Raw genomic sequence first — 27,847 nt, forward strand, 5'->3', positions numbered from 1 at the left:
AAGGGGTGAAACGACGGCGCCTTCCTGTTCGTAGGCTAGCAAGTTTCAGTGAAGCGCAGCTCAGCGTTCCACGTCGCCAAGCATGTGAAACTCAATTTATTGCGAACGCCGCATCCGGCCCCTCATTCTTTCCAGTCCTAAGCACTGTGCCGGTCACAGAATACGAAGTCACAGCGAGCAGCACGCGGCGTAGAAAACACCCATTGAACGAAGAGTGAATCAGCGCTGAAAGGGCTATGAGTGACCGAAAGGGTAGACTCCAAGCCTTCCTTACAAAAATGGATATTTAATTTCTGATATCATTATGATATAATCGTGGTGGGTCATCACAAATTAACCACAAAGGCTACATATGTTGTTTTCGCATCAGCCCGACATCATCAATTCTTAATGAGTCTTTGCATTAACTTTTTTACCAGGCTGACATAAATTCTTGATGAAATTTCGCACTAACTTTTAGGGACCCGACTAACATAAATTCTTGGTGTGTTTTTGCATGAACTTTCCAGATGAAAGTTCTTTGTTCTAGTGCGTGAAGGCGTCAGAGCAGTATCTTTTTCAAGCACCGCCCCAGACACTTTTGAATTTCTCGCGAAGCAATGATGGACATCAACAAAACTTTGCAGTTAAATCTCTTCATGCATTCATGTCAGAGATGCGTATATAATGACAAAATTATCTCAGAAAACTGAACTTATTAACAGCTCCTCACTAACACTTGTTAGGGGGCACCTTATTGGCAGTATATAAGCATGGGCCAGCGGTATGAAGTACAAAATCAGGTGAGTGTACCGGTGTGACATGCTCTTCCAGAGATTGTAATGTCCTATTGTCGATTTTGTTACTTGCTCCTTTCAGAGTAGTCTAGTAGATGTTTACATTACATGTAAGTGTATTTCACTGCAGCGGTTTCTGTGTGATGTTAAAGAGCCATTAAAAATGGAATTCACAACCATTTCTTTTTTTTGGCCATAACTGGTTTCAGTGCACCGAAAACCAATCAGAAATGCATCATGAATTCAGCATATATGCAAAATAGATTCATGAGAATCTCAACAGGAGAACACACATCACGTCTTAGAGTCCATTCCCACTTGAGGGTCGCAGAGGTCGCGCGACCGTTTTAGCCGAAAAGCAATATTCGCGAACGGTCACGTTGGTCGAAAAACGACAATCGCGGGCCAGTCGCTTACTGCTCGATTTTCTAGCCGTGCGACTGAGAGTCGCAAACCGCTGAACCACTCAGCGAGCGAACCGAGCTTTCAACAACGATGCCGCTCGCGGGTGCGCCGGGCGACGAACTGCGCTATCTGCTCCTTGGTTGCCCTAGTCTTCGCTAAGCCTAGCCGGTTTCACATCGATGCCGCAGCTGAGGGCGTTCCGGAACTGACCAGCGCTGCAACCAAGATGCTACTCTCGTCACGGCTTTATTGTGAACCCCGTCTCATGGTAATATAAAAATATGCTCGATTTCCGCGACGCCTTCAGCAGCGGAGAAAGCAGGCGCCAGGCGATCGAGCCGCTTTGGGCAACAGCAGCAAAGCGGCTATAAGAAGAAATTTGTTTGCATCCAACGGCTGAGTATTGGCCAACGACCCTCAAAATTGATTCATTTTTGAATTTCGACTTCCCAGGTCATGGTATGAACGCGAACAAACATACTAGCGCATTTTTTTGACGCTAGCGGCCGGCATCAAGGCTGGCTGGCAGGCCGCTTGTACGGCCGTGGTGCACATTGCCGCGATATCTTCCTCTCCGCTCAGGTCGTCGCAGCACATTGCTAATATCGAGGGACCAGAGCACTTTCGAGGGCCAAGCGCGAGCGCAGTAGACGCGGTCAAAGCAGACGAAACTGTCGAAAGCGCGCGAGCAGCGTCATTCCCAAGAGTTCTCATTTCAAACGAGTATCGAACTCTGAGAAGGCGACCCGCAGGTCGCCCTTGGAAGTGTGAACATCGGTGTTGTCGAGCTGCGGTGTAGTCGGAGGCGACTGCTGGTCGCGTGTCCTTTGCGACTCGCAAGTGTGAATGAGCCCTTAATCAGAAAACCGGTGGCCAATATTAATCACCGATGCATCAGAAACTCAGAAATCATGAGAAATACCTGATGAGCGTGATGTCTGAAATCAATTACTTTTTCTCAGAAATTGATCACGAATGTTTGTAAGCTTCCCACTAATGTGGCGAAGATAGGAGCAGGGCAGTTGAAAAACAAAAGCAAGGCTGACATGGGACCTGTAACATAGCTTGGTATGTCCGCGTTCGTTCTGCTACGCACTTTACTGAAAACGCGGGTTCGATCCCGCCTGCAGCGGTGGCATTCCGATGGAGGCGAAATGCTAGAGAAATAAATGCCTCTGTGCTGTGCGATGTCAGTGCACGTTAAAGAACCCCAGTTGGTCGAAATAATTCGGAGTCCTCTACTACGGCGTCCCTCATAGCCTGAGTCGCTTTCGGACGTTAAACGCCTTCAAATCAAAATCATTTAACTAATGCGGATCTAACCATGGAGAGTGCTTTACAGATGACAAGCAGCCCTTTCTGTGCGCCTTCAAGTTTTCCCGACAGAGAATTAGCGCATAACCGAGCCCGTATGTTTCGCTTTAAACCAGCTTCGTGTTTTTGCTCCTGTCCAACGCAACTTCCGTGCAGGCCCGAACCTTGACTCGTCATCCTCGAACAAGGACTTTGTGGATGTGCCAGCCGCCGTCGTTCTATGCAAGGATTCTCTTTGTGAGCGCTGTATACCGCTCCGTAATTGTTTCTCGTCTCGGCGGAGAGCCGGGTGCAATGCCATTCTTTCAAGGCTCAAAGCAACGGAGCGACGTGCACGTCAAGGTCACGCGGGAACCGCGTTCGTTGAAAACGCGCCGGACCGACAGCGTGCCGTTATCTGCCGACGCCCCCGATCGAAGTGCTTCTACCATGTCTTAGCCGGAAAATGAACCTGAAGACCGCCCAACAGAGCATATATATAGCCGCTGTAGCCATGCCATTAGGACGCAGAACCCTGACATTACCCCTAGTTCACTGCACGGCTTGCTTTGAGCGGCCTTCGCACAAACGCGGTAAATGTTGAGGGGTAGGTTTCAGATTCGAGCGGGAGGTCTCGCTCACGAGCTGCTCGGCGAGGTCGGTCGATGAACAGACTTCGCGTCCTTCCAATGCTACGAGCAGATTAGGTCGGCTTAACGGCACGTGTTCTTCGTCTTCTTTTTCGCGACCACTTCGCGGGTCGGCTCGCGAAGCGAAAACACGCTCGTTTACCTTGTAACGGGGCGCGCACGAGGCTTTGTCGCAATTAACTGTCGGGTCACGTAGTCGCGGTCAGACAGTTAGTGGCGACAGGTAGGGGCGATTTATCTCCGCCCCCCCTCTCTCTCCGGACGCGTCTGCGGAGGCGCAGAATATTCAAGAGAGCAACGCGCGTGGCGTGTCTGCACGATGCAGTGACGTGACGTGATTAACGCCGGAGCGAACGCGACGCTGTATTTCACTAAGCGCCAGCTATAGCGTGACGACGTGCACGTCCGGTTTCGATGAAAACATTGGCTCAGCCAGCGCTTAAAGATGCTGGTTCTGAAATTTTCCTCTTTTTGCTAGTTAGCTGGCGACTTCTCGGAGGCCGCGAACTCGGGAGACGGAACACTTGACTGGTCTTGACGCCGGTTGTTTGGGTTGCATATATATTTTTTTTAATGCGGGAAAGTGCCTTTTGGTGCGACGTTTTGTTTGCAGACGCCGAACACACGGGAGCGCAGAAGGGACTATAGAGAGACAAAGGTAAGGAAGCCAGCTGTAACTCCACATAAAGTTTGATGACGTCAGATCGCACTTGAATCTCATGGGAGCTGCGTGCGCTTAGGGTTTTTATTTATTTATTTATTTATTTATTTACACGAGCGACAGTTGTAAGTGGTACTCTCATCGGGTTTCGCGACGTCCGCAGTCGCAACTCTCGCCTCCGCTTTCGCGCTCTCATCGGCTCCGGCAGCTTTTTGTTTTGGCGCACACCTGTTCACTATTTACAGCTCGTGCCGTGGATGCCCAGTGAGCTGCCTGTGCGAAATTGGCAAATCTAAACGCTGCTGCCGCAGCCCGAAGGAAGAGCACATTTTAAAAGGTACAGCCTTTTCCGAAAATAACCAGGCTGCATGGTTTGCTTCTCATTCGAATAGTAGATAAAAAGTTCTCGCAAGGTGAGGAGAAGGGTTCTCCTTGCCATACAGAGGTTTAGTGCTTGAGGGATATGACTGAGAAGCAAACCGTCGAGCCTCGCTACTTTTGGCAAAGACTGTACTTAAGTTGCACAGGGCCACTTCGACCACTCAGCAACCATTTCGTCAATGACTTTGCAGCGATGATTGAGCAATGTACCAAGAGCAGTATTTGTCATATGTGTTATGCGTTCAAGCGAGTTCGATCCCCATAAATTTTGCTGACAAATGATTTATTGGAGACGTTCACCCGCACAATCAGTTGCGGCTATTTATTTTCTTCTGCGTTGATCGGGGGTATCACTAATAAAAGGACATGACCGGGATGAAAAATGTGATGTCAGTTGAGGCTAGAAGTGTGTAAAATTTAACACTGCGTGAGTCATGAGTTGGAACGTACACTTGATAGGGTCGATGCCTTGCGTCAAGCTGTTCCCACAGTTTTTAGTCCCCCGCCATCGTCCCATCGCTATTTTAACAAAGAAAATAAACAAATTAGTTCCTGACTTTCTCTCAAAGCAAGAACAGGTGGCTAAAGATCCATAGAACTCTTACAAACTATATAGGACTCTCGCAAAAAAGGCAGTGCGTGCAATGAAACGATGACAAGAGCAAGAACCACTACTTGTACGCGTTGGGAATGTAGTATATTAGTTCAATCTGAGGGCCGTGTGCAAAAATACGAACGTCTCTTTTCTTGACTGTCTTCAAACAGATCATGTTCGCTGTTTATGATTCCATTAGTCAATGAGCTTAATGAAGTTCGCTAAACAAGAGCAAACGGCGTCGAATGTGCTATCTTAGCTAAGCCTTCAAGACTATAGGCAGCAGTAGCTCCGAGCGGCTCCATAGGTAAGGGTATCGCTTAAGGGGATAATTTATGTAAGCGCTCGGTATTCAGCAAGCGTTACGAAAGAGGCTGCTGCGTAAATATTGCAAGCATACAGCAAGAGCACACATCGGGCGAGGAATGTCCGCCGGTTTCCGTATTGCTGCATGGCATACACATTTCCATGCACTACAAGCAAAGCTGCTCTGTACACATTAAATAAACATGACTCTTCCTTTCATCCATATCTATTCGCAATGCCATTCGACGTCGCCAGGGAGTTGTTCCCTGTCGTCGTTGCTATGCGTGCGTGTGTGTGTGTGTGTGTGTGTGTGTGTGTGTGTGTGTGTGTGTGTGTGTGTGTGTGTGTGTGTGTGTGTGTGTGTGTGTGTTTGTGTGTGTGTGTGTGTGTGTGTGTGTGTGTGTGTGTGTGTGTGTGTGTGTGTGTGTGTGTGTGTGTGTGTGTGTGTGTGTGTGTGTGTGTGTGTGTGTGTGTGTGTGTGTGTGTGTGTGTGTGTGTGTGTGTGTGTGTGTGTGCGTGCGTGTGTGCGTGCGTGCGTGCGTGCGTGCGTGCGTGCGTGCGGGTGGGTGGGCGGGGGGGACTCGCTTGAAATGCTTGCCAGGTGGAACAAATGCACTTCAGGAAGTGCTCTTGCGTTTAGAGCGTCGCTCACAGTGCGATCGGTTACATTCCGAGCGGCTGGGCTCGGGGAAAGTTTATGCTCTCTAAAGAGGAAATCGCGCAGCGAATTCCCGCACCATTAAACGTGCCGGCCGCAGTCGTGCCCGGCTATTTCAGCAATCGCTCCCGAGCGTGCCGCCCTTGTGGGCTGAAGCAGGGCTTGCGCATCCACTTTACGCCTTCTCTTTGTTGGCGACGCGCAATTGCGACAGCCCTACTGCTCAGAAGGCGCGCCAACACGGAATGAAGAAACAACGGCAGAAGCGCTGGACAGCTTCAGTTGCGACAGACACAAGAAGAAAAACAACATTCCCTGGTCGCTTGTTTGCTCCATGCGCTTGGTATGCCGGGATGGGCTTACCGAGCAATCACGACTGAATATCTACAGTAAATGGGCGGTCGCGCAACCGCGCGGAATTGCGTATTGATTGCGAGTATGTCCGAGATGCGCTCAAGGTCGCTGGACAGCAGTTTATACGCTGGAGAGAAGCTATACACATAGAGCTCGAATCGACTTCATTTTTCGAACAAATCACGTTTCAGAGTCGCACAGTCTTGGCTTCTATGACGCCGTACTTGTTTAGCTGCTGAGTATGTTTCTCCTAGGGGTGCGTGTCGCCTACTGGAGGATCAGTGATGTAAGAGCGAGAAACCTTTGAGCATTGAAGAAAAAAAAAACCCTGGGTGGGAGGTCAGGCGAGCGCGGATCATGAGGAACTTATTCAAGGTTACCGTACACAGAAATTCTAGAAAAGCCCATTTTTCCCGCAAGAAATAGTTTATAAACGCGTTATTTTTCTTATAGCGTAATATTTCACTATAACAATCTATATATTCGCAGATCTCCCCTCGGCAGGTTTGCATTTCTTTTTTTAATAATAATAATTGGTTTTTGGGGAAAGGAAATGGCGCAGTATCTGTCTCATATATCGTTGGACACCCGAAGCGCGCCGTGAGGGAAGGGATAGAGGAGGGACTGAAAGAAGAAAGTAAGAGAGAGGTGACGTAGTGGAGGGCTCCGGAATAATTTCGACCACCTGGAGATCTTTAACGTGCACTGACAACTCACAGCACACGGGTGCCTTAGCGTTTTTCCTCCATAAAAACGCAGCCACCGCGGTCGGGTTCGAACCCGAGAACTCCGGATCAGTAGCCGAGCGCCCTAGCCACTGAGCCACCGCTATTCGCGTTTTTGCTGCCGTCAAGGACGTTTCCAATTGGTTTTGTATGCTAGTTTAAACTACTCGATGCGAGCAATATGGATTAACTTTAAAACGAAGATTTTGCTACGCGTCGAAAGAATGGACCATCACCGTCAATATTTCCATAACAGTACCTTACAATTTTCCACGACTGCTTTAAAATTAAAATTGATGCCCTAGAATCCTGGACTTGGCTACCGAGAAAATCCGAACGCAAACAGCCTCGGTGAAGAGGAACTTTTCCTTGATGGAAACGCACGGGTGCAGTACTTCCTAGCCGTCTTTCTTCTTTTTTTTTTCCTGAATGCCAGGAGGAAGTTGTTTCGCGTAACGACTTCATGGGATTTAGCCGTTACTGTTCTGCCCTTGGGAACTCTGCCGTGCTATAAAAATGGCGCCCATCATTTACGTAGCGCTGGCTGGGCTGAAGAGGAATTTATTTGGCGGCGGTAAGTCTCTGGGCTTCCACTCTGTCGACTACCACTTTGTTTTGATATTGAACGACGGAATCCAATATGAAGTGTTGTGAACGTTTTAAAGCACTACAACCCCACAGCTGACGAAGTGATATGCAGAGTGTGGTTTTACGTGATCCAAGAAAATATGCCGGCAGAAAAAATAAATAAAACAAAAAGCTGCACGATATGGGCACGCGCTAGGAAAGCAATTTGTTTCTTTTGTATACCTTAAAAGCCTGGACAAAAAAAAAAAGTAAACTGACAGCTATTGTGACGGGCTGCAGTTTCCTCTGGGAACACTATATAAACAGAAAATTAAAGGGTTATCAGATGAGGGACGGGAGTCACACGGCAGCAAACGTGATATAGCGGAAAGAAAAAACTAAAAATCGCTTCCCCTGTTTGCAACTAGGACAACGAGAATAGCGAACACGCAACGAACACCCTCATCCCCCTCACCGGGCCTTCCTCCTCGGAGGGACGACCCTTTTAAACCCGGCCAATGATGAACGCTTTGCCCAGACGAAGACAAGTCCACTGGTCGAAGAGCCGGCAAGCACCCTGAGGTTTCCCCTCCCTTGTTCACTTGGTGATTATCAAGAACCGCGTGGCCAAGTTCTCTCTACCATAGAGAAAGGAAAGCAGCCAAACAACGAAAGCAACGTCGAAGCTAGTAACAGCTATAACCTGCGCCCAGCAAGGCTTTAGAAACTCGCCGAATGCCGCTGTATAGTGGGGAACACATAACGCCGGAATCTTGTAGACCGAGTAGAGGACAAAGGAGCCATGCTAAGCTGCTGTGAACATGCCACTCCACCAGAGCCCAACCATGTGATCTTCGTCGTTCTGACAACGGCAAATCGCCCTGTCGAGTGCCACCAGCCTTGTCTGGTTGCTGTCACGGCTAAGGCGTTATTGGATGCGTCTGTTGCAGTGGCGATGCCTCTTTGCTGACGGGCAGGCATTACGCCAACATTCGCTCCACCTCCAACTCCCGAGTCGTTGAGGTTCCGCTACGACGTATCTTCCCGCTGGCACAGTACGTAACGCCCTCTGGCGGCGCTTTGCTTTTTCGCTCTCTTTGTTGCGCCCGCAAGGAAAAACCTTTAAACTTTTTGTCTCCTCTGAGGCAGCACAGGTTACGTCAAGGATGACGACACAACAACGTCGATCCGCGCCCGAGGGTATACAAAACGAGCAGACCTTTCAAGTGCGCATTCACTCGAGCCCGTCTAGTCACCGGGAGGCAACGTTCACGGCGAAGGGCGTTTTTTGATAACACGCAGCAGGTTTGCTGTCCTTACTTCATGGCGTACACGGCAAGCCGCAGGACGCGGGAACGAGTGTCTTCGTGCTTGCTACCTGATACGCACTCTGCGTAGCAGCAGCCTATCTCGCAATCGAATCCAGAGTATGTGTAGATTAGCCCTGGCCCTTGAGAGCTGCCCCTCGTGGTCTGCGCACTTGATGGCACAGGCGGTCAGCGACGCAGCGGGGCACTTCATATGAGGCTATCATTCGTCTCTTGCGCAGACCCGCTGGCTAAATGTAGACCATCGCTGACAATACAGACTTTAGAATACGGTGACCCTGTCGGTTATAGGAGCACAGGGGAATAGTGGGGGTGCCAGTGCGCAGGAGAGGAACGCCCCTCCGGTTATTGTCCTGCGCATGCGCACTGGCGCCACGCTATTTCCCTCTGCCCCTAACCGATAGAGGATATTCCAGGCACTATACCGATAGGGTCAGCCTGTTCTATGGCCACGACGACGATGCAGTCGAAGGCGGCGGCGGCCGCCGCGTCTCTGTAGTTTTCTACGCGGAGGATTACAAAGCAACCAAGTCACGAGGACTGCGTCTTGACGATGTTAGTGTGAAATCTCCCAACAGCTAACCGCGGATTGTTTGATCATACCATTTATAGTTATGTGGGAGTGGTATGAAGAGTTTGGTTTGGTTTATGGTTTATGGGTGTTTAACGTCCCAAAGTGACTCAGGCTGAGGGACGCCGTAGTGAAGGGCAGCGGAAATTTCGACCACCTGGGGTTCTTCTTTAAGGTGCTCTGGCATCGCACGGTACACGTGCCTCAAGAATTTCGCCTCCATCGAATTCAACCGCCGCGGCCGGAATCGAACCCGCCTCTTTCGGATCAGCAGACGAGCGCCGTAACCACTGAGCCACCGCCACTGAGGCTTGGTATGAAGACTGAACCACTCTGCAGCGGCGCTTGCAACATTGCAGAATGAAAAGTTAAAGCTAACACTCGGAATGGCCCGTAGGGACCAGAAACACAAAGTACGTGCGCTACTTCTATCCAGTGTTTTACAAAACTGCCCGGAGTCGTAATAAAGTGTCCTGCGCCGTCACTGGGCATACGCAGATCTGTTTGGGTTGAAAACCAAGCGCCAGAAATGTCTTGCAGGATCTGTGCACCACATCAACACAACCGCGTTTATAACTAAACTGTACTGTTTATTGTTTTCAAATAAGCATTATTTATGTTTCACTTTCTCTGAAAACTCGAAATGAATCTCACCATGGTACGATTTTTCCCCAGCACTATTGTACTGCTTGCTTCAAAGCCAAGCTGGTGCTAACGCCTGAGTCGCGCTGCTTCAAATCGCGTGTGTTAGTCACGGTGACCCGAAGCGAACCCCAGCACGTGTGCGCCCTCTCTGGACCCGAAAGGCCTCGCGATGTCGATTCCTTGCGCCGTCCGCCGGGCGGCGAGAAAAGCGAAAGGATACCCAGAGAAGGCGGAAAGTTAAGGGGGGAGTGAGTAGCGGCCGCTATCAAGGCCACGGTGAACGGCCTCTGACTGTCGTCGGCAGCCGAGCGCGACCGCAGGCATGCAGATACCGATCTCGCGACGATCTCTCCGATCGAGGCGAGAGCAGCCAGCGAGAAAGTCGTTGTGACGTCACGTAACTGGGGGTTTTTCCTCAAGAGCACGCGATGGCCTCACGGGTGTCCGGAAGAGGGACGTAATGCATCTTGTGTACAAAGCAGCGCTTTTCCTTCTTATCTGCAAGGCTCGTGAGAGTTGGCGTTTGGTTGTTGATCAGTCGACTTCAATGCTACTGCGGTAAAGATCGGCCTCAGATACACCACTCGTTAACGCAACAAACGTGAGCGCTGCAAAAGCAGACGTAATCAGCGCGACGCACTTTGCCACGTAACAGACATTTTTCTCTTTCTCTCCACTGGCTTTCTGTCATTATTTCAATGCGCTATGCACTTTACTGACGGCCATGAAACAAATGACACGACGCACAAAGCTCGAACTGACAACTGTTTATGGGTGATTAAGTTTTTTTTTCATTTTTTTATACAGAAACGACGTGTGCCGCGCCGTTAGAACCAGAGTGTGAATTGTAAAAACTGAGAATGCTAAAAGGCGACATAAAAACCAACCGAAAGAAGCCAAACACTGACGACGCATGATTGGTTTCGTGGTCGTTCGCTCACGACCGCTCACACAGTTCTTTATGACCACTTTACGTCAGAAGCAATGCAGTGGGTCAAAGAAAGAAAGAGAGAGAGAGAGAGAAAGGAAGAAAGAAAGAAAGAAAGAAAGAAAGCAAGGAAGGAAGGAAAGAAGGAAAGAAAGAAAGAAGGAAAGAAAGAAAGAAAGAAAGAAAGAAAGAAGGAAAGAAAGAAAGAAGGAAAGAAAGAAAGAAGGAAAGAAAGAAAAGAAGAACGAAAGAAAGGAAGGAAGGAAGGAAGGAAGGAAGGAAGGAAGGAAGGAAGGAAGGAAGGAAGGAAGGAAGGAAGGAAGGAAGGAAGGAAAGGAAGCGAGGAAAGAAAGAAAGAAAGAAAGAAAGAAAGAAAGAAAGAAAGAAAGAAAGAAAGAAAGAAAGAAAGAAAGAAAGAAAGAAAGAAAGAAAGAAAGAAAGAAAGAAAGAAAGAACCATCGCAGCTACCTGGGTGCGACGTTTGGCATACCTTAATTTCTGGAAATCTTGCATCGTCGCACGGCCCTGTTTCACCTGGGCCACCTTATAGAATGAACAGCGGTTGAACGAGGGTGTTTTTGATTACAACGTGCCACTAAGCGCTGATGAAGCCCACCTGTATCCCTGACAGAGCCCTTAGCACTCGTATGGCTGCAAGGAGGAATCGCCGACAAATCTAACTTGAGCTTCAGCGACTCCGGCTTGCTCACTCACTTGAATTTACTTGTTAGTACGACCAACTATTGCACAATTCTCGCTATACTTCCTCAGAAAATTATATTATGGACGCCTATAACCACAGTATTTTTACTAACCTCCTGCTGCTGAGATTCATTAGCCCTCTCCCACTGCCAACATTCAAAGCGTATCCCGGCTGGAGAGCATTTCTTTCTTCCATAGCGGGGCGGCCTCGCGTGCACGTTTTATAACGGGATGTCACACGTCAGGGCCCTACTAACGGCACAGCGCTGAAGGCTTGCGAATCTAGAGGAACACGTCCCGCCTCCCATTGCCGCGCAGGGGAAGGCGAGTCTGATAATGGAAGCCCGGAGGTCAGTGCTAGACGCATGAGCTCCTGTTGAAACCCATACCCTCTGCCCTTTATCCCTGCGGGCCTGCGCTCTCGGCTACAAACGTCGGAGGCAATGTGTACCGAGACCAACAAGCGTTCTCGTAAGCTGTAGTTTGAGCATGTAGCTAGGAGTGCTGACGGCATACGCGTGACAGAAACTCTCACTTTGCCACGGCTGAAGGGGGCAAGCATGCAGTAGTACCCTTTTAAGCAGTGGGTGTTAGCTATCGGTTGTAGCCTCTTGCACAGGTATACCACGAGGGAGTCACTTCGAAGCGTCAAAACAGGGCAGCCACACTGCTGGCCTATACTCGTAGTCTGGTGCAACCAAGTACTCCCCTAATCGCCCGCTGGGTCCAATAAAGAGTTTCAGGCAGCTCCAACATGAAAGCGAACAGATCATCAGCATTCAACCATTCGTTTCTTCACAAGTTTGAGCGAAGAGCACACTTTCTCCTCTGTTGCAAATACCTTTCGTCGGGGCAGGTAACAACCTTGTGGCATTTTCAACCTCAGTGCAGCAATAAAGGGATTCGTTCTTGCGCGAAAACTCTTATTCATTTCAAGCTGGGGTCACTTGCACGACAGTGAGGTGGGCCGGTGACGCGAAGCTCTCGATTACGTATGTTATCCATGGTCACGTGGTCTGGCCGAAGTGTATATGAGAGTGTGACGTCACGAGATTGCCACGAGTGAAGTGCGAAACAGAGCCGATGCAAGCGTCATGCTCGGCACCGCTCTTAGGTTAACTCTCCATTCTGTGCATAGGCTGCGCATGAGAGGAGTAAAGTCGGCTCAGCATTTTCTGCTTTTACTTCGTGGACGATGTGCTGTAACTAGGAGCCAGAAGCACTGAAGAACAACTAACCAGTCGTTACCGGGCGCCACGAGTGCTGGCACATTGCCAATGCGCCGGGAACCAAATTAACAAAGGGCAATTGCTAAACGCGCCTGCGTTCATCTCAAGAGCGAGGTACTCAACAGGTGCACTGGCAAGAAACAGGGGAGCAATAAATCAGAGCTGTATTCTTGCGGAAGGGCTACAGCAGCATGCTAATTCCTCTGGGAGCTTCGTGAGTTTGAGCACGTGGAGCTACAGAGAAGTAATCTCTATAGTAAAATGACCACTAATTTGCTTAAAACTGAACCATAGAGAATAACTTTATTGTACCGCCCTGCAGTATTTCAAGCCGTATAGTTTTCGCCTCTTCTGTCCGCGATGTTCTTCCGGATGCAGGACACTATCACAGGAGTAGTTAACCTCGGTGTCTGTGCTGTCTTCGCCATATCGTTCTATCCGTCCAGCAAATGTTAACGACAGCCCTTCAGAACAACCACGCCTAACCTTTTCTAACCAAAGGAGCGGAAATACACTGGCATGAATTCACGCGAAATAGAAAGGTTGCCCCAAGTTAGTAAACAACTGCAATGTCCACGTCATAGTGTTGTCGGTAAAGTACGCGCGCACTTGTGCTTGTTGTCTTCATATTTTTTAATGCAACAGCGCGAAAAAAAACACGTATTTCAACATCCGTCGTTTGCCGCCAGTATTAATAATAATATCGTACAGTAAGATAAAAGTAAGCGTAGATCACAGGTCCAACTGGGACAGTCTTCAATGCGTCACGGTGCAGTTTGCGGAGATGTCATATCGGCGACAACTGCACGCATAATCACCGCACCGACACTGAACTTTTAAGGAAAACTTAACACATACAAGGAAACCATGAAACATACTACGGCGAGAACTCTTTGTCGCCGATGCCGTTCCCACTTCAGTGAAGCCGTTAAAAGACGGTCACATGAGGGAGCTTGTCTGCAGAATCCCCCAGTAATTAGCAGCGATTACGCCGGAGGAAACCGACACGGTACTCTTCACAGCAGTCAGTTAAGCAGGATGTGAATCTGTTGTCAGCATGAACACCGGTAATTGCCCAGAGTCAAAGCTACTTAATGCGCAATATTCTTTGAGGCGTCGTCGCGCATGTCTTATGGACCCCCTTGTAACACTGAGCGCCACACGAGGACCGGATGCACTGTCTCCCCGTAACATGTTTTGTTTCAAAGCAACAACTGGGCGATGGACTTCCTTCGGCCCTGCATTTACTTCTCAGCCAATAAGAATGCTCGGCATGGGATTATTATCGGTCGTGGCCAGTGAACACGGCGAGAAGGCTGACAGGAACGTTTTTTTTTTTTCGAATGGCATCGATGCGCAGCAGCTGGAATAGGCCTTTTCACGCAGGACAAAAGCTCCGAGAGTTCTCGGCCTGCTCCGCAGCGAGGTGCTGACGGTTACGGCCGTGCTGGGCGACCTTCCTCCCATGAATCCTGATATGAGAGTACGCCCTTACTTTGCATGTTCTGCAGAACCTCCTTCGTTGCTTCTTTTCTGGTGCGGTACAGCTGTGGAATGAACTGCCTGCTCATGTTGTACATAGTACCAGCATGACAGCCTTTCAAGCAAGTCTTGACTAGTATTTCATACACAGCTAACCTCTTGTTCTGGCAGTATATGCTGAATTGCGTATTTTTTGCTTGCAGCGTGATTAGCTCCGCTGTAGCAGTATTTGAATGTTTGTGTTTGCAATACTCTAACTCGAAATGTTCGCCGCCATGTTGTTTCGTGTTTGAGGTTTTAGGATGTATTAGTGTGTTAATCGAATTGTTTTTATGCTCTCCCTGTCCCGACCCTCAAATGAGGGCTAACGGGGTACGATTGACTCAATAAATAAATCCCCCCCCCCCCCCCCCCCCCCCGAGAGAGCTCCAAGGCACCAAAACGGTTTCGGCTTATGTTGACCACATGATCACGACGGGCACAGTATGGTAAGTATACACTCTTGGCCCACAGGATTCAGTACTTCCCTGATTCACTCTCTCACTGACCAGCATGTGGACGCGCGAGTATTCTGTTACGACGTACTAACCCAACTGAAAACAATGCAGACTTCGGACAATGTCCCTCGTCCAACTGTCATTGACGTAAAAACTGAGCGTATGATAACGTGCGTCCTGCAGCACCACCACCAGGAAGGCTGTCGGTATGTGTTGGGTGCCCTCGACAACCAGGAACGATTTCGCTCAGCGGTGGTGGCGCTGTCACTTTCCTCGGCGGCGTTCGGTGCTCCGAGCGAACCCGGCGGCGAAGAAATAAACGAACAGGAGGCCGACCTGCAGTCGGCCCCGCTCTAGAACGTCGGCGCCGAAATCAGGGACGCGTGGTGAACGGCCTCACACGCGCGGCCTAGACGGCGGCCGCGATCGTGACGTCACATGGACGACCTGCCAATGCCGGCCTTCGGGAGCGGACAGTTGCGAAAGCAGCGAGGGTGGAAGCGGCCGCCTTCCGTGTTACCACCGCCCAGTCTGATACGCGATCGCGCGCGCATACACGCTCGCTGTGACGTCAGTGTCAGGGGCCGACGCAGCTGTGTTACATTCAAAGGCATGACCTCGATGTGCGATCAGTGCTGGCTCTGTGGCATTGTGGCGGCAGTGAAGTCAGTGTCCTTGATATTCTACTACACAGCTCCGCATCTGTACGGCGATGCACTGTAGTCGATAGGGCCGTGATAACTGCCGTCGAGAATTTTACTTCAGAAAGGGCCGGGAGGGCGAGAGAGAGAAGTCCTTTAATGAAAGAAACAGGGAATTCAGCCGGCGTTTAAAAATAGCTGCATGCTACTCTGCGTGTGGAAGGCAATTTGGGAGATAGAGACGAAAGGAGAGCTGTGCGGAAAAGGTGACATAAAAGAAATAAAAAGAAGAGAATATAAAATGCGGCCATTAAATGCGTATTAAGGTGCATCGGTAAGTAATAATCTTACATATGGAATGATAAAGTGCATAGTCCGACAAATGGGCTGTCAAAGTTTACTGCGTGAAGAACGCATGAGGGCAACATGCAAGGTGACATTAGAGTTTGTCAAAATGTTCAGTGTCCTTTAAATATGCAAAAAAAAAGTTCATTCTGTTGCCTAATGCAGGCTAAGGGACCTAAAACACTGTCCATTGTTAGAGGCACTGGGGAGAGCTTTTCCATGCAATGTTCATTGTACGCACGCTCGTCAGCATACGCAAGGCACTCTAGCAGGACATGTTTCATAGTTTCGACCGAGCTGCAGTTGTCACAATGCGCACTGTTCATTTCACCGAAACGGTGTCGCAAGTCGTTTGCAAATGCAGCGTTCAGGCGAAGTCGCCGATAAGGTGTTTCCAGATGGCGAGGGATTCTAGGTGGGAGTCTTGAGCTCAGATGTTGGTCGATTGAGTAATGAAATTGCTAGTGATGTGTCGGCAAGCTCCAGAGCCAATAGGTTGTTTCGGGAGCAAATCTTCTAGCCATTTAGAACGCATCAGTATTCGAGAAGAAAGCCCGAATGCATATCCGATGTTGGTGGCCTTTACGGGCCGCTTCATCTGCTCTTTCACTACCGAGAATGCCAGAGTGTGCTGGTATCCATTGAATTGTTATGCATTGGCCTGCGGCAATAGCAAAATGATGTAGATACTCGATGTCAAGGGAAACAGGCTGATAGTTGCTTTTCTTCACCAGGTTGGACAGGATCTGCAGAGATGCTTTGCAGTCTGTAAAGGCAGCCCGTCGGCCGAGGGTTGGAAGTGGCATGTAGCTGATGGAATGCATCGAAGGCTTTACGAAGTGGAAGGCCCGCAGATTTGTCATGCCACGGTATCTCCCGAGCGCTGCTGAAGACTTCGACCAGGGTTTCCTATTGCTAACGCGCCATCTTTGACATGTGCGCCTCATTAGGATAGTCGCATTGGTGCTGGTCACTTCATGTCATATCTACGCCCCGATTATGCACGAAAGGCAGAATTTGGCACAATGCGCAAGCGGGTCGTCTTCCCCCTCAGTCCAATGACTCAGCTTAGTGGTCACGGAAGAAGACTAAGAGGACCAATGAGGAAAAGCAAGCCTCTGTGATCCCAGGTTTCGTATCTGAGGCGTCATATTTGGCCCCTATTCCTTCCGATAGAATATTTTGGATCTTGGCCGTGCCAGAGGCGGCGGCATATATTGCTGGCTAGTTATCAGTTACAACGTTACGCTAGTTAGCCCTGCCCAGTCGGAAAAAAATGACAGAACCGTGTCAACAATGCGACAAAATGTTTTGTAGTTTTGTTGTAACGACAGATTTTTCTGTTGTTTTTCAAGTATTTTCTCTCTAGTACTGTAGTTTTTTGGTGTTGTACATTTATGTAGTACTTTTCTGTAGTAACTACGTAAAATTCCGTTGTCACAACAAAACTTTCTGTTGTTACAAGATTTTGGCCAAAAACATTACGGAAAATCTATTGCGACAACACCAACTGTTCTGTTGTTTTCGACTGGTTGACTTCAAGGGTAAATAGCTATGGATTAAACCGGGGGAAAACCCGTAGCAAAGCACTGCCCCGGGTTTCTATTTCCAACCTTCAGTTTTTCAAGTCGACCTTGTTCGTGCAACCCTTTCCAAGCTATCTTAGTGCCAACTGGAAAGCCACTATATATAATACAAAGCATAAAAAGGAACAAGCATGTGAATTGAAGCCGGTTTTTACATCAGCGAAGCGTAGCAGCAATGTGTCAAGGACAGCAGCTGCCACCGCGCTCTATTGGCTTCCACGAATACCAACCCTGGCCGGCTCTATACACACGTTTTATCGAGGAATAAAACGACCCCTCGTAACTCGCGGACCTTTGTAACTCGAGGCTCTCGCCAATCAGAGAAACATGAGAAGAGGTGCTGGCGAAATACGCGCAGACCGTCGTATCTTCCACATGGAGTAAAGGCCGGGATATCAGCTCAAAACGGCTATCTACGCTCAGACCATACGCCCACCGCCAGGGGAACGAAGGGCGGAGCACTGTATAAACTTTGCTGTAATCTAAGAAGGCAGGCCACTTGCCGCAACACATCTGGACAGATGTGTTGACCAAGCGATCCCGCCGATGCCCTCATAACGTGCGATGTTTTGTTCGCGTACATCGTTACATACAGTTTAACCCTCGTTATAACGAATCTCAAGGTGTCCGGTGATTACTTCGTTATAGCCGTGGTTTTATTGCAGCCCGTGTTGACCGACCACACGAGGGGAATCGTCATTCCTTCGTTATGTGCATTATTTCGTTATAGACCGTTTCGTTATAACGAGGTTCGACTGTATATGCATCGTGCACATGCTTCAGAGCATCGCGTACGGCTGCCGTCGGCTGGAAAACATCGGCGGCTCACACTTGGTCCATTTGCAGGCCGACACTGCACTGGGCCTTAAACCGGACAGACTTCCGTGACGATCGTGCTGCCCGCCATTTGTACGCCTGCGGCCGTCTGTAGGCACGAAGGAGCGTACAGAAGAGCAGCCGATGGCAGAAGCGGCCGCGTCGTGTACGTAGCCTTGATTACTGCCGGAACACTCGCACTGCTCATAATAAAAAGGTCTATACGGCACGCGTGTGGAATCCATGATTCTGTTTTCTTTCCCTTTTCGATTAGCGCGTACGTGCCCGATGCTGGCCGGCATATGGAGGATATTCCGGAATATCAAAGTAAGATAGAGAAGAGTCATCACAGCCTGCGCGCTGGAAAGAGTCGGAACGCGGGGAAAAAAAACAAACGGAAGATGGCGTGCATTGGATGGAGTTACCGGAATGAAGCGAAAGGAATGTGTTTGAACGCCGACTTCAGCGTGCGCACGTGCGAAGGAAGGTGACGAAAGCAAAAAAAGAACGCTGCAAGGATCGGACACAAAACGATTGCATATATACGGCGACTATGAATTCTGCGAGGTGCAAAGCGATCGAGCGCCTTCTTGTCAGCTACTCGCAACATGTTTCTTTTGGCCCTGGTCAGTTACAACGACCCTGGTCAGTTACAGTCATCAAGATTGAGGGCTCCTATAGAAATAACTAATTTCGGTAAAGTGTTTCGCTCGGCCCGCATAAAGGAGGGTGTGGCGGTGGGCTGTAGTACGAATGAACGAGTCCGGTCACTTGTCCCCATGGTTGTGCAGCTGGTCTCGCCTACATCCTCTTGTGTTTGGAAACGCGGGCTGTCAAAGCCGCTCCGGTTTACGCAGCAGAACAAGAGATAACGAATCTCAAAATGCAAAGAAATAAAATAACGGGGGAGGGAGGGGCGCTCTGACAGGCGCTACAACGGCGAGCTCAATAACCTATACCGGCAGCAGTTCACCAGCCTTGCCGTGTGTGTGAGCAGCTGTGCTATATTCTGACACGCTAATGAACAATGACCTTCACCGGACTGCTGATCACGCACGCACACCGAAGCGAGACTTGTAGGCAATGAATCAAGCGGAGGACGAAAGAGGAAAATGAAGAAAACAAACCACGAAGGGCTATTCCAGCTGCGTTGCAAGCGGTAAGAAAACGGACCCCGCCGGACAACAGCAACAACAGAGAGATTTCACATACCAGAGACGTATTAGCGTAGGCGTATACCGATTTGTCGGGGGACGGTATGCGACTGCTCTTACGTCTCCGCTAAACTAAATCTCTCTAACGTCTGGTTTCCTCTGACGTCGCATCCCCGTAGAGAAAAGGGCTGTACGCGCTGAAACCGCGTCCACCGCGCGCTGTCATAGAGAGAGAGAGAGAGAGAAAATGTGCTTTGGTGCGAAAAGGGAAGACAAACTGGTCCACTGAACTGTTCACCCGGCTAAGATTAGGGAGACGCAGAGCATCGCAGCACGTGGTTTATATCGGCAGAAGGGTTGATGGAAGGGATGGGAAGGCGCCGCAGTACGTTGTTGGGGGGTTTGAGAGGGCTGGGAGGGAGGTGGGGGGGGGTGAGGGGTTGATGGATGGAAAGAGTAGAAAAAGTTGCCTGAAAGGAGGGAAAGAAGGAAGAACGCGGCGGAGGAGTGGAAAGAGCCGCCATGCCCGTCTGACGGATGGGAACCGATCTCCCGAAGAGATTTGAAAGAAGAAGAATAAAAACAAAAAAAAGTGGAAGTAAAAAAAATTAAAATAAAAAGGTCGCTGGTCAGCTGAGCGGCGAGGCCAGAATCGGTGAGAAAGCGGAGCAAGCTTCGGAACTCCTGGATGTCGGAGGATGGAACCCCCCTGGAGAAGAGAATGTCTTCCTCTGTAACACGGCAGACGCGTCCACTTAAAGGACGGCACCAATACGGTGGTATGGGCAGAGAGCTCTGGGCACTCGAGCAGAAGGTGCTCCAACGTCTAGTCCGTTGCAAAGGCCACACGCACCAGTCGTCCGTGGCGGTAGGCGAGAAAAAAAAAAGGTGAAAGGAGGAGGCGCGGCGTAAGCAAGAGCGCGAACCGGAACGATAGACGCAGAAAGCGGTCGCGAGGCTGTTTTGCACTTTCAGCGCGAACGATTAGACGCGATAAGTACTTTTTTTGCCCCACCGATGCGGCGCCAGCGAAAGTTTGCGGACAGAGCGGACCCTGCGAGCAGAGCATATGCAGCGTTGCGTTCACTCTCGAAGTCGACTATAGAGGAGGCGCGAAGGTCAATGACCCGCCTCTCTCCGGCCGCCTGCGCGTGCAGCTCCGGCGGACCAAGACGAAGCCACGCCATGCATTTGCGCTTCCCGTTCATTTCTTCTGCCGTCATTGCGCCGACAGGTGCGACTCTCTTTGTAAAGTGGGCGTTTCATAAAGTCGGGGATACAACTCAATTTTTTGGCCCGCATTCGACGAGTCATGGGCGGAAGAAGACCTTTTTTTTTTCATACATCCGTTTATGAGGCTCTGTGACTTCTCTTGTCAGCTGTAGGCATACATCAATTGCGCATCTTGCGTGCTGTGTATCTGTCCTGCGTCTGCACCGAACTGTTATAACTGCTTATACAAAGACCGCATTAAACACACTTCCTCCGTCCCTGCACAACGTACTGCTCGAACAGAACAGTTAGCTACACCGAACGGCATACACGGCGACATGATGTACACGTGCCTTACGTCCCGTCTGTTCTCCGCCAGGTAGTGACGCGCAGTGACCGAACGCTCCGCGTATGCTACCTTGGACAATTATCATCTGGACGCCACACTCCAGCTGCAGTGTACATTGTGTTGTGCGCGGGTGCTTTTATCTCTTTTCATGAGCATATCACACGTGCGAACTGTGTATATATATATTATATGTAAATAGATTATTTGTATATGGCACCTCTCCCTCCTATCGTTTTCTTCTTGTCCCCTCCCCTCTTTCATTTCATTTCTCCAGTCTGTCTGCCCCATTTCCACTGTCCCAGCTCAGGCGCCTCCGTAGCGATGGCAGATGCCGGGGCTGGCAGAAATATTTTCCTTCCTTTTCATTTTTATGTTAACAATAAACTACCACCACTACTACTACTATATACTACTACTACTACTACTATGGGGTGTCAAGCGTGCACGTGGTTCTCAGCTGCTTTTGCGACTTCACTGCGGATAATTTCAGGTTCCTGAATGCCCTGCTACGAAGAGTATGTATCACGCAACCCTTTTCTTATACGGCACATAAGGACGTTGCTTCGAAGGGTCTCATCTCAGTGCTCCGTTTGTGTTTCGGAGGCCCACCTAAGCCACAGACGTGCTAAATATGTTGCGTAGGTGTACACCACATGCATCCCAACTTTGAATTCCTCCTGGTGATGTTCGGGGTGCGCAGGAGTACGGTAACGCGTGCGCGAATCGAGGATATCGGCCTGCGGGTCACGTGACCGAGCATAGCGCAGCTCATCCGCTGGTCCCTCGTCTTAATCCAGACGGAAAGAGCACTGCCGCGGTGACCGTTCTCGTTCTTATACGCGTCGACAGGCAGTCCTACGCCCGGGATAGCTGGCAGGAAGAAGGCACAGGGCGCCTTTAATCCGCGCCCGCCCGCTTTCCGCTTCCTCGACAGCAGCTGCGCCAGCCTTCCTCTCACCACCCTTTAGGTGGGAGAAAACAACAACAAAAAACAAAACAAAACCTCCTCTCACGTAAACTATTCTGGGACGCCGCCACGCGGCTTCGGAGCACAGCTTGCGTAGCCGCCCCTGTAGACACAGGCCATGCCAATTCTTTTGCCGGTTCGACCAAGTAGACAACCTCGGCGGATTCAGCACGAGTGAACCAACTCGCTTCGCCGCACCAGTGCCAAGAGAAGTGCTCCGGGCATGGGGACATCCGGCTATAAATTCAGCGCGTGCAGTATACCTTCGGCTATGGAACCTCAGGAAGGTCGCGAACAGAGAAAGTTGTTTCTGGTGTGCGCTTCTGCGCATTCCGTTGTTTCCACTCTGTTTCCGCCTCTCATCTTCCCTCGCCCCCCGCTTTCGTGTACGATGCTTCTGTGTTGTTCCCGCAAAGCTATTGCCACCCTTTTCTAGTTGCTAAACTAGACAAACCTTATTATCTCCGCTCCCCCTCCCTCCAACTTTCGGAGGTCACCACTGTTAAAGGTCTTCTTATCGCAGAATGAGATACCCACCATGCTGAATGCTGGTTCTTGAACCACTGTCCTCTCTACAGCACGTTGTTAGTGTATTCCTGCTCTTTTCCCTTTCATTCCTTCTGCGTGAGTAGTTAGGCTTTTAAAAATAAACGTACAAGTGCGCTTGTTTGGAAGGAAAAAAAAACAGGCTGAAAAAACTAGTATGCCCTGTACACTTCGTCCGTCTGTTTTCCTCCTGCCCTGCGGTTTTTTTTTTTTTGGAACAACGGTCAATGCACAAATTTTTCAAGAGCCACTCCGTGGGCGTCGCCATATTCGTTGCTTGACTGCTTGCTTGAAACTCTTAAAAGAGCAGCGGATTTGACGCCAGCTTGTACACGCACGATGGAAAAGTGCATGCAGAATGTCGTTGCGAGCATTGAACCACGGGCTAGCGTCTTCAACGTAATTGGGAGAACATAGCGCACGCTAGCGAGTCCCGATGTGTGACGGGCCTGAGTTCAGGACAATCAACGGGCGGTGAACCTGGCCCACAACCATATGTGGGGAGGGGGGAAGCATTGCATTGTTTCAGAGCGCCGTTGTAAAGAGCCCGTTAATGGATTGAACAGCGTCGCCGTCGGTGTAACCAAGCCAAGGCATAGATTAATAAATAAAAATCAACCTTTCCGCAACTGGATTTCGAACCCGCGGCTCCGCTAATAGATCAGCTTCGGGGGCCACTGCAGGAGAGCACTATGCCATCGCCGCAGGCGCTCACGCTATGTGTTGTTGCTGCTGTTGTTGCTATCCTCACACAATGAAAAAAGTGTGGCAATGGAAATGTGTTGAACTGCAACACACTTTCGCGCAGTGCATTGCAGATCGTCGTCGTCGTCGACTAATGCTCCTATCGGGCTAATATACACATTCTCACGCGCTGTGCATTGCACATCGTCCTCATCATCAACTAGTACTACTATCTAACTAATATCGTCGCCAGACGTGCCGACGACAACGCAAAGCAAAACAATGAGCCTACATCGACAGCTGAGACACCGAGAGAGCTGCGCTCAAATGTTGCACTAGGGAAAACCGCAATCGTACTTTTTTTTTTCTAACGCTGAGACAGATTTCGGAGCAGCATATTGCATTCGCGCGTGGTCGACTCATGGGCTGAGCGGGGAAGACGAGCGCTTGTGCGGGCCCTCTTTCGAGATGAGCGAACACCACCTGTGTAACTTTCCGCTAGCAACGTGCGAAATGAACAAATGAAGTTAAAAAGAAGTCGAGCAGCTGGACATGCAGTTAATAAGCTCGCGTGTGCGCCATATGTGCTCGCTTTACCACTTGCCGGGAGATGGCAGAGCGCTATAGGGGAACAACTGTTGTCAACATACTGAACGCTCAAGGCTGGATTGTCTCTGGTACGTGCGTATTACAGGCACCCCGTATACATATAAACATACAAGACTGAATGCTGCCCTCAAATAGAAACAAGGAGGTGAGAAGAGAGCACAGACATGTTCTATTGTTGTTCAGTCGGACTTATGCCCTCGTGAGAATAAGAAGGATTCGTCCTTTACGATGACCGTCCGGCACCGGTCCACGACTTCTTGAAGCTAGCCCGAAGTCGGCTCCATTGGACAGTAGCCAACAGAATTCGTTCTATTATCGTTCCTCCGAAGGCTGTTTTTTTCCCTTGGCTGATTGCGCGTTTCGGTGGCAATCACCTACGCAACAGTCATTATTGAAGTTTTTGCAACTTGCTTCTATGATGAAGGAAAGAGTAACTGCTGTCAGTCGCTCATACGGAGCCTTGAAACTCCCTCGTTTTGCCGCAACGCTATTTCTCAATGGACTTAAGGGTGTCGAAACGGCCATTCTGATTGCGAAAGAAAACACACAAAAAAAAACGTAGGCATCCTGCAGCGTCTGCCTGTCAGGATCTTGCCGTCCAGATTCCTCCAATCGTTTGTGCCAATTATGAAGGCCACGTTATGATGACAATATGTTGTTGTTTTTTCTCGAAATGAGCTAACTCCACCTTGACAGAAACCGAGAGAAACGAGGCTTTTTATCCGCAGCAACGCATTGGCGGCTGTCCCGTGATATGCTTTAAAATGCTAGTTATACGGCCAATTTAATTTCGATAGTGTTTAATACGAAAGATCTATGGGCGAACTAACAATTACAGCTGAATTTCACTTAAATTCAGTGTCTGGCTTCGGCTAATTTTGAAAAAAAAAAAAACCTTACAGTAGGTCTTAACTAAGCGCATACCTCGCAGACAAAGTAGCCCACTATTCCAAACCTATCAAGAATGTGTGAATTTTTTTTCCGATTCTCTTGCTACAACTTCTTGACAGAGGCACATGCTGGGCTTGCTGGCAATTCAGGATTTTAGCTCGGGCCAAGCGAACCAGTCCACGTGGAACAGCTGCGTTGTGACATTAAAACCTAACGTTTGTTATCTGCGCATTATGGCTGCCATGGCAAACAACTATGTTTCCATGTGTTTACAGCCATGGCTGCAATAAAATAAAGAATAAGGCTATGTCGTTTCCGCTGAGAAATTGATACCGTGTGCGAGTTGGGAATCTTTATTGCGGTCTGCGTATACAGCAATAGACCATTAAGCCGAAATGACACCAGTCGAAGACAGGAGTACGACACGCACATCAGAATAGCTTCATAGAGTTTAAGTGGCCGCCAGTGCACTGGTGCAATCACGTTTTTCGGAGCTTTTGTTCGAAAACAAAAGAATGAAGGGTCATGAGGTAAGACCGAATGAGCTGCAAGACAAAAGAAAGATCTGCAGACGGTCCCTCAAGAGGGGGGGGGGGGGGGGGGAAGGACGAGCACGAGTGTGACTGCGGTATGTTGTCGGCGATTTAAGTGAAACTGTTTTCTCATTGTGCTACACGATGAGGAACAGTCCGCTATCATATAACGTGCTATTTGAGCCTCCACGGCGGCGTCTACGCGTAATGATAAGAACAATGCCGAGGTCAATGGCAAGGACTCTAAAGGCGTTTGTTTTTGGCTCAAAGATTTCGAGTGTCTAGTACAGATTTTTCTCCAACCCTTCAGCCTGCGATACCTTATCGCAGATGTGTTGTAGTTCTGTTGGTAGATGACCTATGAGCGCAGGGACATGCGATAAGTATAGGCAAAGAGCCCGAGCCGATAAGGTCATCACTGTTGGACGCTTCGCACGAGGACAAATTCTGCATCTGCCTGGGCTGCCTGGAAGGAGGATTAGTTTTAGTGCGCTGGCACCCATACTGGCCATTCCCCGCATTTAGCCGTTGTGTGTTTGTCTCTCTAAAGTCATTTTAAGCAGACTGTTCATCTGCCCACCGGCTTGTGGGCAACCTGTCCAGGTATATATACAGACCTGGGCAGGTGAGCAACCTGCCTACTGTATCTCTTTTTGAAAAGTTTTACAATATACGTTTCGCGGTACAAACTTCAAGGTCTCAAGCACTCGAAACAAGCCATTTGAAGGCTCGCCAAAGATGTAGAACTTTCTTGCGTACTGGTCAGTTCATTTCAATAACGAGAAAGAATAAGAAAGCATAGGACGCGGTGTCGTTTCTATTTGTACTGCCCTGTCTTATTCGTGAAGTCCTCCCTTTTATCGCTAAAGGTTCTTTGTGAAGAAGTCCAGGTTTCCGGAACGCCAAGAGTGAGAGCCGACCAAACCCGATTACGGAAAACGAAAAATATCGGCGTCCCTGTGTTAGAAGCAGACGCTGACCGTTCTGGTTTATTTTTTTATTCACTGCACTCTTGGGAACGAAATAACTGAAAGTACCTTATATGCTTATTCTGCGCCGGCTCCGCTTCAAGTAAAATATCTCGAACATTCTCTGGTGGAACAAGCGGACCCAGACCTTTAAATTCCTTCGTTCCCTCTCTAATGATTCACACCCAGTATGATTCCGAGCACTTCCGGTCAGCATATACTAACACGCACCCCCGTAAAGAGTGCGCGAAGTGTATACGTCTCGTTTAACGAAATCAACGTGGATACTTAACCCGATGACCATCGCGAGAAGTAGGACTGACCCTTGTGGACATCCATGCCGCTAGGAACAAACGGGCACTTCGAATTTGACCTCACTGCAACTATACGCGATGAATTCAAGGCGTGCGGTAGCGCTAAAGTACGCGTACACACCTGCTGTTCCAGAGAATGAAAATGTACCGTTTGGCCGCATACGCAGAGTGTTAGCGCGTGCGGCTCTATTGTGCACTCTGACAGCTGTCATGAAGAAACGCCTGGAATCACGCGTCGGAGAAATCGCATCAGCTGACACTACTATAGACCCCGCGCTTCCGCTGCCAAAGCAAATTTCATTTCGTAGCGGAGGCTCCACACACGCCTGAACTGATTTCAACTGCGCAAACAACGTGTGCGTGCTTAAGAAGTAAAGTGCGCAGGCTCAAGTGCAAGGAACGAAGATTTGTTTTAATTTTTGTTCTCGTCACAAGCAAAAACTGCGCCTGTTCAATTCCGTGGTACATTTTCCGCAGCACATGTCCGCGCATCTTCGCAGACCGGGCAGCTTTCGGCCCGTGCAGAGCGCGCAAAAGTCTTTGTAGTGAGGCGCGTTGCCTGCACCTGCACTTGCCCGCACACACTCTCACACACGCACCGATACTCACCCAGTAGTGGGCCAGCGTGTTGATCTGGAACGTTCTGGCGATCATCTCGTCCGGCAGGTCGAGCAGCCGCTTGCCGGACACCACCCCGGCGTTGTTGACCACTATGTCCACGCGGCCGACCTCGTCGCGGACCCGTGCCGCAGTCTCGTAGACGGTCTTGCTGTCTCCCACGTTGCACACGTAGGGCCAGGCCTTGCCTCCGGCCTCGCGGATGAGCCGCGCCGTTTCCTCGTTGCCCGCCCGGTCAATGTCCCAGAGCACCAGGCGGGCGCCCTGCTGCGCGAAGCGCAGGGACAGCAACCGGCCGATGCCGCTGCCCGCGCCCGTCACCAGCACCGTCTCGCCGGACACGCTCTTGTGGTGGAGGTACTTGCGCGGCACGAGCTTGATCACGATCGCCTCGACGATGTAGTACAACACGAGGAACAGGTTGTACACCAGGTGCCACGCTTTGTTGCCGGCGCCCTCCATGGTGGTCGCTCTCGGAGGTCGGGGGGAAAGTCCGTCGGTGTGTGCGCGCGGCGATGTGAGAGCGGCTGACCCGGTCTCCAGCCACGTCGCTTCTCGGTCTCTAGCGGGTCTGCCGAGCGAGCAGCGCTGCGACGCGATGAACTTGGCCGCCGACGCCTGTTGCCGCCCCGCAGGGTTTCCCCTCCCCACTTGCTGCCTTTCTCTTTCCGCTACGTCAGCATGCGAGCAGCACCGAAGGGGGCTACTTTCTCTCCCCGCATCCTCCCGCACTTGCGGACGGGAGTCGACGAGTGAGTGTTACTACCCCTTCCCTCTCTCGCTGTTTAGAACCTCTTTCTCCGTTCCAACGAGCGCACGCACTGAGCCTGCGCGGCCGCTCGCGTACTACCGTTCTATCTT

The 27,847-nt window shown here is 49.9% G+C and overlaps 1 protein-coding gene across 2 annotated transcripts in view; it reads right to left on the reverse strand.

Moving 5' to 3' along the window:
• The window catches only part of LOC144128145 (epidermal retinol dehydrogenase 2), a 76,608-nt gene extending 48,984 nt beyond the window's left edge, over nucleotides 1–27,624 (reverse strand). The window contains exon 1 of one of the 2 annotated variants that reach the window (XM_077661243.1): nucleotides 26,978–27,615. In XM_077661243.1, coding sequence (XP_077517369.1) covers nucleotides 26,978–27,448 — 471 coding nt within the window. In that variant the 5' untranslated portion in view covers nucleotides 27,449–27,615. Of the gene's footprint in view, nucleotides 1–26,977 lie in introns of both variants that reach the window. The other variant, XM_077661244.1, reaches the window with a different exon arrangement.
• Between the last annotated feature and the right edge of the window lie 223 nt (nucleotides 27,625–27,847).

Source organism: Amblyomma americanum, chromosome 4 (assembly GCF_052857255.1).
Source record: "Amblyomma americanum isolate KBUSLIRL-KWMA chromosome 4, ASM5285725v1, whole genome shotgun sequence".
Lineage (NCBI taxonomy): Eukaryota > Metazoa > Arthropoda > Arachnida > Ixodida > Ixodidae > Amblyomma > Amblyomma americanum.